Genomic DNA, 14,344 nt, shown 5'->3' with positions numbered 1-14,344 from the left:
CAATGAAAGCAGCAGATGTATGCCATCCCACCGTATAACAGCCCACTTCAACATATATAGCTAGTTCTATAAGGCAAATTCATCAGATGTTGTAAGACATATACCACAATACAGCACAGCCTTTAGTACAGACCACGAAACTATGAGTAGATATGAAGGACAATGAAGAAATAAAATAATAAAAAAAAAAAACATTCTCTCATGGTCAGGAAATATTTTAGAACCTCCTATAATTGTTCACTTAGAAACAAAAAATAAATAACTAAAACCATAAAATAATAATTTATGAGATCCCCTAGAGTGCAAACATTGCCTACATACAAGGGGGACAGGTCTTTGTGGGTGTGCAGTTGCATCATTTCAATTCCCCAAGAACCATGGACATGCCTTGTGAATTAATATGTCTGCAATCTAAATGGCTCCTCTGTGTGTGTAATCGAAAGGTATACTTTACATTTTACAATTAGGTGCTGTCACTCTTGGTGTACTCTTACTACCTATATCAATAAATTAGACTATGCACTGGTTTTGTTATATGGCATGTTTAAGAAATTACAATCAAAGACAATATGTAGGTAGTTCTAAAAATCAATATTGTGACTAGAGAGACGTTCACTTTCAGTGTTGAGCAGTTCTTCTGAATTATTGGGTTCCAAGTGTGTGCCCTCCAATGTTCAAAAGCCATTATTTTCCAACCAGACTGTTAACCATCTAGAAACAGCCAACCAAGGAAAAGCTTTTTGCTGGACTGGACGCTTAAGTGTTTAGAATTCTAAGTTTACGTATCACATGTTCTTGGGACAGTTTTCAGTCTACAAAATGGTTTGAACCCTTATTGCTAGACGGTTTCAGAAGCTCTTATCTTAAATATTATTATTTTGTGAAAGCATGATAATATTCAAGAAGAAACTACTTTACAAAAACATCTCTCTAAAAAACCATAAACCCTAAAAAAACTAAAATCAGGCTTCTGGGAAAAATGGTATACTTCTAAGGGGTAAATGTATCAAGCTGCGGGTTTGAAAAAGTGGAGATGTTGCCTATAGCAACCAAGCAGATTCTAGCTGTCATTATGTAGTATGTACTAAAGAAATAAGTAAAATCTGATTGGTTGCTATTGGCAACATGTCCACTTTTTTAAACCCTGCAGCTTGATAAATTTATTCCTAAGTATGTAAATAGACATGTTATGGGAGCTTGCTCTGTTAGCTGTCAGATTTACAATATGCCATCCGAAGCATACAGGTCTACTATTTAAATATCCCTAGTGGTTTTGAAAACAAATAAAATATAAATAAAATATCAGCACTGATGTTACTTAAAATTTGCTAAGAGAGACTATACTAGTTACTAAAACAATTATTAGAATTCTGACCATGACAGAGTATTCTCACAAATGACCACATGGAGAAGGTACCACAACATCAACGAGATTACGCCAAGTGCACATTTTACCTGACAAGTCAAAACTGTAAGACATGCTAAGGGGCCGCATTACTGGAAAAACAAAAGCAGTCTGTTAGGACAAATATACAAAATAAAATAAACACACACTGAAAACATTTCAGATTACATCTGGCCTGGATAGCAGTATCTGAAATGTGGATGAAATTAAATTGGAATTACACCCAAACATAGACATGATCTATAGAATACATATAAATATACACTATCTTGTCTTACAATTATTTTTGTATTATATTGTAATATTTCCACATCTAACATCAAAGTCAATAAAATAAAAGCTGATATTTAAATTTGAAATTTGCTACACGTCTCATGAAGCAGCTGTTTAATTACAAAGTGATCCACACAAAGGAACAATTTTAACAGAACTCTTCAGTAAATGTTTGAACTAATATTTCCATAGTTGAATAAAATATTTTCTAAATTATAATTATTTCACATAATTATTTTCTTGCTTATACAGTTATACTGCACACAGCATAGTGGAAGCCATTTTGTGGGCTGATCCAAAATCATGAGAACACAAAACTTGAAGCAGTTCAAGCAATTTTGCTGGTAAAGTTCAGGAGACCAACAGAGCGCCTCAAAAAGGTACTGGCCCAAGAAATTAGGGGATATATTTACTAAACTGTGGGTTTGAAAGAGTGGAGATGTTGCCTATAGCAACCAATGAGATTCTAGCTATCATTTGGTAGAATGTACTAAATAAATGATAACTAGAGTCTGATTGGTTGTTATAGGCAACATCTCCACTTTTTCAAACCCACAGTTTAGTAAATATACCACTAGGTCCCCCCTCTACCCATTCTCAATATTAGATTATAATACTCCAGTGACTTAGTGTATTCAGTGTGATTTCAGTAGCTCATGTCCCAACCTTCCCAAAACTTACTTTCCTGGGTAATCCTGACTTTCCACCTAGACGACCCCCAGTGAAGTCCAGCAGATGGATATGTTTATGTTGCTAAAGCGTTGAAGCTAAAGAACGTTCTGGATTTTAATAAGCTGATGTTACATTAAACATTTTTAAGAAAGAGTCACTCTCGCCATCTGAATATTCCTACATCTACTACATCAGGTTTACCAGTTTCCCCACCTTGTCTGCAGAGGTGATGATGTCCCATATGGCAAAATTTGTCACTCAATGTGTCATTGTCTCCTTTACATTCTCATTAGTGATCCACCTGAACACTGAACTCTTATTTACACTGATGTGTGAAAGGAAAAAGGGGTGTGAACACACAGATGATAACTGGCATCTTTGTTGTAAAACTTTATTACAGGTGTAGTGGGGTTATTAGAAATCTCTGTAAAGGTCCTTGATAGGACCTATTCACCCCTCAAACCACTGGAAACACCTTTACCTCACCAACGCTACATTTGCGTCAGGAGATGTGATACACCAGGGTCTGTACTGCTGTGAGTCTGTGGATTAAAGTTATCAAGTTTGTATATTAAGTCATGGACACCTCTGTTCAACCCAGAGCAAGTCAAAAGTTGTGCGCGATAAATCAAAGCATCAGTAACCCCACTCATCGCTTCATACATTTGGTCTAAAAATTAAAGACTTCTACTTTCTTGCTTAATGCTGTAAAAGTGATCTTACTCGCATCATACAGAATAAAAATAGGACTGCCATAGTGACAGACACCTGTGATCTGACCACATGTATCTCCTGTAGACAGGGATTGTTAATCTAGTTCTTCCATTATATATTGGAAAACCCAACAATTACTTTCTGGGTGCATAGAGAGTAGACTACCGTGTAATGTCACTACACTTTTGTCATCCATTTAGGACAGTGAGGGCAACATGAAATAGTTGCAGTGTACCCCGTCCTCCTCAGGTTATGCTGCGTGACCTCCCTGCACTGTACAGATGAGGTAACATGACGGGGAAGTCGGCTGACCATATTCTGATAAGAAGATCGGAAGCTGCTGGCTGAAGGGCTCCACTGATTAAGGAGATCTACAGAAATTTCTAGATCTAAAGTTAAATGTTCTAAATTATAAAATGTTTTATCAGTAAGTGCTTACGGACTGATGTGACAGATCATCACGGTTTGTCACAAAGATTACGGAATTGATGGCAATAAAACCAAAGAGGGCTTTGGACTGCAATAGGACTGTGTCACATTTATTTTTACACTCAGTGAGAGGTAATATACATTTAAATCGTATTCCACAAGTGTGATAAGGCTGGAGGATATCTATGAAGAATCCTTCGGGAATAAAGTTATCTTGTCAAAATGCGCTATTTACTGCACTCGCCTACAGACCATCAATATATCTGTCCAGGCATATAAATATAGCTCAAGCTGCAGAAATATACCGTTGGATAAGAACATCTCACAAGTTATGGAAATATATAGCTAAATGAAAACATCATTTACAAATATACATTAAAAAAGCACAGATCTAGTAGTTAAACGTTAATAAATCTATACCGTATTTCAGTAAGATACAAAGAAAATACAAATATAAAGTAGGTATAACTTATATCTATCCAGTAGCATAACTATAAAGGTTATAATTAATATGAGTACAAATATTTCAGCTGTGTAACAAATGTAAAACACACCTTTTATGTTTCTAAAGGACTTGAAAAGCAGTTGTAGATATAGGGTAATACAAGCTAATAATGTGGTTAGGTCATTACTATGTCAATATATTAACTACAATATAAGACAAACAATGGAAAAAAAAATAAAAAAACAGCGAGATGTTCTTTGTTAGGAATTGGTATGAATGTCTCAATTTTCTCCCTTCTTCGAGGGGTAAGGTGCCACGACTGACCCTATTTTGTAACATGTTTCTCCTTATTAATATTATTATCGCTTCCCATGTGTGTGAGACAACTGTGTAGTGTGTGCTGATCATTGCACTGTTTCTCTTGTACGACGCTTTGCATCATGGAGTTCATAAATGTTATTTTCCAAATGTGTAATGATGTTACCAGATATGCACATGTTGAAAATGCCTAATACAGTTGTAACAGTAATAAATAAACAACATGTAAAGTGTAGCATAGTTGTTGTGTCACAACATTAACACATTACCATATATTTCCCATATATAAACATATTGTACTTCAGGCTGTTACTTTTGCAATACATTAATACATTCACAAAGTCACAATATTAGTAAATTGTACATATTGCCATCATGTCAATGGTATGTGATTTTACAGAAGAAATTGAGAAGGCAGAAACTCTTCAAAACAAGAATTCTTCATTACTATTTAATAACAAAGATATGTGATTCATCAAAAAGAGTAGATTTTTTGGTTTTGTTTTTTTTAACAAATCGTTGCGCAGACCTACTGTGACCAATGCTCCCCCCCTTAGAATCACTCTGTCATCATAACTCTTTATTCAAGGGCTCTCTACTCTATTCCAGCTAATATTGCAACATAATTAACAAGCAGAATTGCATGAATTTGTATGGGAGAGAGATGTGGGGAAGACCCTGGTCCCAATCACGGGGAGTATACTAAAATCAATGGAGCTAAATACTCAATATCTGTGACAATCAAAGAGAACTCATACAAACTATTCTTCAGGTGGGATTTGGTGCCAACCCGCCTTCAATCTATCTTCCAAAATGCCTCAGATTTGGTGGACCTGTGCAAAAATAAAATTATCCTGGGCCATAGTACACAAACTTATAAAATCTATAACTGATATTCAGATTCCTGATTCCCCACAGTACTCCCTTCTACCTAGATCCATATCAGAAGTCAAATGTCACACCCAGACTCTCATAAGACACATTTTATAATGCAGTCAAATTGCATCTTTTTGAAGACTCTCCTCCATTAACAGCTACAGTTAATAACATATGGTCCGTCTACCGCATGGAACGCATCACAGCTATTCTACATAACTCTCCTAACAGCTACAAAAGCACATGGACAACCTGTACAGACTACTTTGAGGGCGAACCCCCATTGAATACTGATTCTTTAGTTCAAAAACTCACTAACCATGCAAGCAGCAATTGTTTAAACTCTCTCTGTACCCGCAACAACGAAAAGGGATTGTGTATCTAAACCTGTTATATGGTAGAATAATACTGTAATTACAGGTCTTATCTATGTTATTAGTTACAATCATAATTTTATTCATTGCTCCAATTTGATTATTTTCTGTGGACAAACAATACTCCTTACTCTTCCCCTCCTCATAGATTCCCCAGTTATAGATTCCTTTTCTCTCTCAACTCCTTATTTCTGCATATTCTAATTGTTTAAATTGTTGTTATATATGAAAAACCCAATTTGTTCTCCCCCAAAAAGGGGTTTCATTCCAACCAATATAAAGTTCCAATCAATCCTCCAGTTACTGTGGGACATTATTGAATATGTACTACAGGCATACTTCCCAACATTTGGGTAGGAGGACTCGGAACAGTCGGTGTGATTACGGAATTACGGCAAATGGGGCCACGGCGGTGTCACAATTGGGGCATAATCACGTCAATATAGGGTGCGATCACACCCTGGGTGCCTGCCTAGTGGTTCTAAAGCACTAGGTTGCCCGTTCTCTCCTCCACTCAAAAACCTTCATTGCCATACCCGCGACGGCACACGTTCACCGCTGCTCTGCCATCCACATCAGCAGTGAACAGGAAATAGCTCACAACTTTTCAACCGATCGGGACATCGGTAATGTGGGACAGAACCCTCAAATTGGGAAGGTTGGGGGGTATGACTAAAGGTATAAACAGTGGTACTTCCCCTAACAATCAGATGTTTAATACCATTTTCCAAAACAGTGGCACATAAATCACAAAATCTTACTGGTTGCTATAGGCTTTTCTACACAGTTACCATAAATGTTTTACAACACGGTTTCTTACAACGGAGTTAGATCTGATACATGAAAGCTTTGCTAGCCCCAGATGTGGGACAGTATGAATTTTTCTAATATGATTTCTACCTAGACGTCTTTATTTTTTTTAAACCACTTTATTTTATTTTAAAAACACCTTGTACAATGCTCAGGTCACCCAATGTATCCATCAATCTTTCTCTGCTATGCTCTTACCCAGCCTACTACGCCTGATTTCATCTGGAGACACAGGACGCAGTTTTCTCTCCGATTTAATCTCCTCCAGTATACGCTCATGCAGACTACGAGGACGAGGTGGGGTAGGTTTTAATTTTCGTGCAGACACCTGCAAGAAAATCATGCTATTATCACTTGTGTAATGCAAATATGCTGAGTGCTAAAACAGTATGACATATTACGACATAACATCAAATATAAGCATAATATGTAAAATGAATTCAATAGTCGCCCAGGATTGTAAACTGAATAACCTGTCAAGTGACTAACACATGTAAAACGCATCTGTCTGACTTGAAATAGATAATCTATGATAAGCTTTCAAACATTGTATCCAACACATAGGGGGAGATTCAATTAGGCGTGAGGTGTCTCCGGAACGTCCTCGGAGACAGCTTGCACAGATGTTAAGGCTGGAATCTCCGCTCATTTTTCATCGCAAGGTGCAAGGTAAAACGAGCAGAGATTTCTACTGTAATTGCCGGCAATGTGCGCAGCGCGATATCCGAGCGCCACGTCACCGGCAATTGAATCTCCCCCATAGTGTATAACACACACCAAACATCGTAATGTCCCAAGTGTCTGACCACTTCTGACTATATTGTAATCGGACTTGTCTTTTAGCATCACAAGATTTGAACTTTACAGAAAAATAAAATAAGAAAATGATACATTACAAGTAAACAAAAAAAAAAATGAATACCAGTGACCAAAGTACCCAATATCTCAGAATTACTGCCATCTGTCCTTGATATTGAAGGTATATTACCATTAAACACTGTTTGCATTTTGCTAGTTGTAAGGAGGGGCTTCACTATAACATTTTTTTGTAGGTAGACATGTCCTTTAAGTTAAGTCCTTTAAGGATTTTTGCATAGGGTAAAATTTTAATATTAAAATGCAACAAACCTTAGGGGTATGTAAAAGGGAAAATATATACTTCATAATTGGAACCCATTCTTTCCAAAAGGCATCTGACCTCATTACACTTGTGGGAAATTTACCGCCAGCTGTTCAGATGAATAATCTGCTTTCATAGTGTGCACAAATACCATTGTAGAGAACATGAAATTCGCAGGCATTAAATTAATCAAGACAGATGAGCTAAAAACACAGGATACATGATTACGGCTGAGCAGGGATACATACGGGATTTAACGGGGGTCTGGAACGTATAAAATCCAGGATTATTTCGTGAGCACTCTTCTTTAATCGAGGAGGGATGTCACCCTGAACCTAGGATGAGACACAAAACATGTATGGTGTGAGGAAGTGTGATCAGTATATAATTAATGCTGTACGATATATGAATACAAAATAATAATAAAAAAAAGTTATATTTTCATACCTAAATTTCTCACATGTACTAACTACAAAGGAGGTACGTCTGTCTTTTGTTTTTGTGTAAAACATGTATTTCCATACTGCGTATGCATACCAAAGATGCTTATGCGGCAATGTCGGGTTAAGTGTTTAAACACTTAACCTGCGGGGTCCCAACATTGCCGCTTTAAATTAACATTAATACAAGCCACGATGACATCAGAGTGTACTGCCGAAGAGCTGTCGAATTGGAATAACTTGCAGTCAACATGCTGCTCCCATCGGTGACCTGCACAGTCGGTTTTCAGGTAAGTCTGCTTATATTTACATCGGTTTTTACTAAATTCATTTTTTATTTGTAGGTGTCCTTGCTGTCGGAATTGTGGTAATCGTTTGGAGCAATCTAGCACTTAAAAAGTGCTAGGCATGCCCCCAGAAGTGTCAGCAGGACCCCATTGTGACTTTTCAGGCCCCTGCCCCGGGTGAAGAGGAAGCAAGGATGAGAGGTATGCTTCCTTTTGTGTTGTTCAGTCAAGTGCCTATATTTTTAGGTAGTTTAATGTATTTTTGTTGCCCTGATTTGGTGGTAGTACCAGGGGAGAAGCATTGTCACAAGCCCAGATCGAGTAAGAAGGGGTGGCCTCTGATAGACTGGTATAGTGCTGGACATGTATGTCAGAATTCTTACTGCAGTATGACTTTATTACCCTTTTCTTAAAAGTGCTATAATTGTGTTTGCACTTATCCCTATCCCTAATGGTGCTTTATTCACTGTTGGTACCCCGTTTATCTTTAACCTTAGATAATATTTTACTGAATATATGCCTGGGTGTGAGATATGTTCCCATATCCACAATACTGAAAATGGACAAGGGGCTGAAGGTACCCCAGTAAGCACTGACGTGATGTAGGAGTCTTTGTTGGTTACCCTGGGGTACACTCCCTGCTGGTTGGCTATGGTAAAATAGCCATAGGGTACCTTGGTATCGTGGTACTCCATATAACCACATAAGAGTACAATTTTTATGGCCCGACTGTATATGCATGCGTGATGCAAATTGCACTCAATTCTACAGGAGACCATACATGGCCAAATTAAATGAAACAATCCACAATGCTGCATGGCAAACTACTATTTAATGTCTGACTCACCATGACCTTCTTTAAAGTATACCGTTTAAAACGAATGTCGTCCATAAGCATTTCATATGGGGTCAATTCAAACTCAATGGGTAACATGTCGTAGTGACGCTCTTGAACTTTCTTCAGCTTGACTCCATTCCGTAGATCACGCATTACCTGAACCCAGAACCTGGCCTGAGGAGACAGTCACACAATTTACAACCATAATGAAGACAAATTTAGAGCACTTTAAAATCAACTCTGGTTACAGCCCATTACAAATAAGTGTTTTTAGGTCAGTTTGAAGACAGTACAGTAATCACAAACCTACAGTGGCAATAAATAAAATATATAAGCATGAAGACTAAAGCCTGTTAAGTGTGATGTGGGTGGAAACAGTCGCAACCGCTACTGACACCTTCTCCTCACTCGCCATCTTCTCACGCTCCTCGGCACCAGACAGGCTCCTGTCATTATATACACTCAGACATGGGCGTTCGTTTCTGCTGTGGACCAATCAGCGATGATGCCCGCAGAGAATGGAGCATTCCATTACATACGAAGGGATTTTATTATAAGGGAATAATTATTGCATTGCACTTTACCAGTTAAATGTTTTTTTCTAAATTTTATGTATGATGGTAAACTTCTATTTTATATGAATGAATGAAGAGATAATATTGCATTCTCTTTTTATGCGACTTTGGGTGTTAACTATAGTGAAAGCTCTGCCTCTTTATGCTAATGTCTTTGGTATATCGTTACATGCCTCGCAAATGTTGCTGCAGTGTGTACGAAATTAAAATAATTGTTCACGACAACATGGCTGTGAAAAGTCGCTAACGGGACGTCCGCTCTTCCCTTTATCGTCTTAAACAAGGCTAGTGTGTATGCAGTCCATGGACCGATCGATCGGACATCGATCGGATGTAAAAATCGATCGGCATAAAAAGTTGGTGGAAAATTCTGTAGTGTGTACCCAGTTTAACACTAGTGCCAGTAACCAATTAAAGTAAATGTTTCCTTTAGTATGGTTGCACCTGAGCATTTTTTCCCAAGAGATAAGCCTTGCCATCTGATGAGCTCTGCAAATCAGATGATCATGGGACAATGTCCCAAAAAGTAGGTCACATGGTGGATGCTCTCAGCTAGCAGATCTCTCAGGTTACACTTATTTTGACCAGAACAAAAGTATAATTATTAATAAATAACCAGCAGAGAAAAAAAAAAATATTCACCACCCCCCTCCCATAAAAAAAAAAAAAAAAAGAAGTAATTTGAGTCATCAACTTCCTGGGTAATGAACCCAGAGGCTGGGTAAGATGTAATACATATAGAGCTTCAGGCTGTCAGGGATTTTTTGAGAAAAACACTTTCCCTGCATTATCAAATCAGTTCCTTGTCTATACTGGGTATACTTTAACAAACCACACCCCTTGTGCATATCATTAAAGGAAAAGCAATTTATTTAGAAGTAAAGTGACTGACATTATTAGTCTAATTACTCAACAAAACATATTGACATAAACCATTTCACATAGAAATGTAAACTTGCATTTATATTTGTAAACTAAATATTATCCATATATTTAAATTAACATTGGAACTGAAACTTCCTTGGTCAGAGAGTGGTTGGAGAGCCAGGGAGGTGTCCAGTGATCCTACAGGGTCTATCACTCAACTGAAGACCACTTAGATACTCATGAACTGAATTTGAGAACACACACGATTACAAAGACACTGACATATGGAACTTTGGGACATATGATATGACTACTAACAAGGTCCATATGTCAAACTGGGTATGTTTCATGTCAGTGCTTTAGATCTCTGGGAGCCATCTGATATATAATTGTTGTCTTGCTACTTATCCCCTCTACATCTGTTATTTCAGGTGTCTATTTTACAAATGCTCTGTTTGACTTACTTTCTGTTTAGAAAAACATCAGTGTTGACAGGGAAACCAGACAGGTCACTCTTCTCTATGGCTTAGCAAATATAAAAGGCACATTGCAAAAGAAAATAATTTAGACGCCTTAGTAAAAGAAAATTTCTAGATTCCAATTTAATATGTTGAGGGTGCAAATAATCCAACAGACAAACCAATATTTCTTTTGATGCAGTGGGACTCTGCACATCATGGCTAATTGGCATGCAATTTGTTGTATATTTTATATCAGCAGGAACACACAAATATATAAAGGGTTGAGTCTTACCCAGTCTGCATTTTTTAAATCATCAAGATCAGAGCATGATCTGTCAGTTGTGCCTCTTTCCATTTGTTGTATCTTCTTTAGACTCTGCAGCATAAAACAATATAACATTATGGCATAACAAGTTAAAACTATTCCACAGAATAACAATATTTAAAACAATCATAGGAATGCCCTAATGCATGCCCTCAAATGACAATGTTTATGAGAATTACATCCACACTTTGATTATGTAGATACTATGAATATAATACACATGATGTTAATTTATATGTTCAATTGTGTAGAATGTGTATCTGTATAAACAGCGATGTCATTGATTCAATCAATGTTCTTTAGAAAAACTTTTGGATTATAAGAAATAATGAACCCCCTATTGTACATTGTTATAGATTCTAGACATCACAGTGGTCTATTGTGACCTGTACAAAGGAAGTGAGCCCACAGCCTTGAATTGTACATGGTCACTACTCTGTAACTTGTAATATAATCTATCTATATATATAAATGTCTAGTGGCGTGTGTTAGTCTGTCTGTGTGTGTGGAAAAAATAAAACCAAGCTGCAGCGCCACCTGCTGGGTGGAGTTATACACTGACCTACTAAATTCTTAGTGTGTGTGGAAAAACAATTCAGAAAGGGCTGAAATTTGGTATACTAAGATGTTTTTAATTTGTTAATTTAATTTGTTAATTGTTAAAAGTGTTTATAAAGATTTTAAAAATATATATATATTTCTTGAAGGAGAAGTGACAGTTGGGAGTGGTTGGTGGTTGCCGGGGGTGACAGTGGGGAGTAGTTGGTGGTTGCCGGGGGTGACAGTGGGGAGTGGTTGGTGGTTGAGGCCTGGGCTATGGCCCAAATGCATGACAAGAACCTTTTTAACACCTTAAGTAGCTTGATTTGACTAGAATGCATGAGTATCATGCACGGGTTAACTTGTAATTACAATATGATGTGTCTTATTGCATACATTTGGTTCAATACATGGAAATTTTACACTGCTTAATAACATGTATCATATGTTTACTTTATAGTATAGCTGGGGTTAAATATTTAAGTACATTTTTGCCTTCCATTAGTGGTATGTACTAGATAAGTATCTGACAGACATAAGATAACCCCACTTTGACTTGTCCAGGGGGTCTAAACATGTTTAATCTCCTATCAAAATGATGTATGTCAGACAGCTGTTCAGTTTTATGTTACTAATAGAATTACAATGAATTAATGATGTCTGCACCACAAATGTTTTATTATTATGTAATGACAAAAGTAACTTGGACACTCTTACAAAGTAATAATACTCGGCATACAATAAAATAAAACCTAAAATGTATTAGTTGGTAGTTATTGCTATTACTGTTTATTTCTAATGTGCAACAATAATGTGCAGCGCATACTGAGGGGACACAAAGCCATAGAGAACAACAGGCAAACTACTGGATATTCAAGGAGCATAATATAGTACATAACAGGTAATAGGCAAGGTATATAACACGTGTGGCCAAGAACACACAGGAGACAAGATACAAGATGGACACGAGGGGAGCAGACAATTAGAAAGGAGGAAGAGAGTGTGTGGAGCAGTCTAGCACTTAAAAAGTGTTAGGCATTCCCCCAGGAGTGTCACCAGGACCCCATTGTGACTTTTCACGCCCCGGGTGAAGAGGAGGCAAGGATGAGAGGTATGCTTCCTTTTGTGGTGTTCAGTCATGTGCCTATATTTTAAGGTAGTTTAATGTATTTGTGTTGCCCTGATTGCAAGCTACTGTACTCCCTGCATTGGATCCAGTTTTATCCAGACAGTAGATTTGTGTTATAAAATAGGCCAACAAAAGTAACCAACCAAGACCCATATAAATGTGTGTGTAAAAAGTACAGAAAGTAATATATTTACTAAAAGTTACATTACGGCGTGCACAAATCATTACGATTATCGGACGGCAGAAATCATTTTAAGAGCCTCTCGAATAGTCCAACATGTGTGTCCCTTGTAAACTACTGCTATAAAGCACAACAAAAACATTCCTACAACTTGTTCATATGTGAGCATGAGAATATGTAAACTGTGCCATTCTAGGCACTTCCCTAATACAGCAAGTGTTAGGGCTTATATCCACTGGCTTTTATTACACTATAAAAATGGTGGTAAATGGGTCTGACACCAGAAACCACGGTTTACATACTGCCACAGTTCCAGGCGGTTACTAGCGTAGCAGCAGCTTCCTATTTGCATTCTAGAGGACAGCGTTTATGGGTAAATGCATTGGTGAAGCCTGCAGTGAACTCCAGTACGCACCTAAATACAATGCAGGTAACAAGCACATGTGTTTTACTAGCATTTTTTTTTTTTTTAAACATAAAAAACCGCTCCACAGAATATGGCCTTAAACCAGGTGCATGTGCAGGGTGAGATGAGATGACAGCCTCCAGTTTACATTTCACCTGGTCTCAATCATGCAGCCACAGAAACTGTGAAGTAGCTCGGATCACGGGGGGGAGGGGGGGAGGGGGGGGGGGGGGCCTCACAGGGGAAATGGAGGCCCCCTTAGCCCAGGGGCCTCCATTCCCTTAATCCGGCCCTGCTCTTGACTACCAAGATAAGCACATTTGATACTGCCGCTCGAGGTGTGTTTTTTACAGGCATATAAATCAATACACATTTGATATGTGTTTTTTTCTTGCCTTTTTACATTTATTTTTAGACTGCAATACATAGTTTTCATGCTAAAAGTAGTTTTTAAAAACAATGCAATGTGCACATGTAAAATACACAAACATGAATGGTCTCACATGGTACAATGGCTGTTAGTTTCAAATCTGTTTACATGCATTTAACTTTAAAAACACATTTTAAATGCATAAATCTAACTCTAGTGGGAATAAAGCCTAACCATATTATGTTCATGAAAACAGATGGGCGTTCTGCTCCACCTGTGCTGCTGTACTACAAGTGAAAGAAACAGAATTAATGATAATTAATTACCCCTCCCCTTAGATTGTATGCTCCCTTGAGCAGGGCCATCTCTCCTCCTGTTTCCTACACTTCTAACTCTGCTCTCCAGCTACCTTTCCCCCCACCCCCCTGGGGGTCTCCCCGTCATCCACGCCCTTCCTCTTGGGCTCCAGCACTTGCTGGTCTTCCCTCC

At 37.8% G+C, this 14,344-nt stretch overlaps 1 protein-coding gene across 4 annotated transcripts in view; it reads right to left on the bottom strand.

Annotated features, from left to right (window-relative positions):
• SPIRE1 (spire type actin nucleation factor 1) overlaps window positions 1-14,344 on the bottom strand; it is a 144,932-nt gene that overhangs the window by 27,960 nt on the left and 102,628 nt on the right. For 2 of the 4 annotated variants that reach the window (XM_075213271.1, XM_075213273.1), the window contains exons 5-9: window positions 11,197-11,280; window positions 9,011-9,175; window positions 7,685-7,771; window positions 6,515-6,644; window positions 1,456-1,497 (exon numbers count right to left, since the gene is read on the bottom strand). In XM_075213271.1, coding sequence (XP_075069372.1) covers window positions 1,456-1,497; window positions 6,515-6,644; window positions 7,685-7,771; window positions 9,011-9,175; window positions 11,197-11,280 — 508 coding nt within the window. The remainder of the gene's footprint in view (window positions 1-1,455; window positions 1,498-6,514; window positions 6,645-7,684; window positions 7,772-9,010; window positions 9,176-11,196; window positions 11,281-14,344) is intronic. The other 2 variants (XM_075213272.1, XM_075213274.1) reach the window with 1 other exon arrangement.

This window comes from Mixophyes fleayi, chromosome 5, assembly GCF_038048845.1.
Source record: "Mixophyes fleayi isolate aMixFle1 chromosome 5, aMixFle1.hap1, whole genome shotgun sequence".
Classification (NCBI taxonomy): Eukaryota; Metazoa; Chordata; class Amphibia; order Anura; family Limnodynastidae; genus Mixophyes; species Mixophyes fleayi.
Note: the sequence above shows the minus strand (reverse complement) of the source record. Positions and strands in the feature narration are given on the sequence as shown.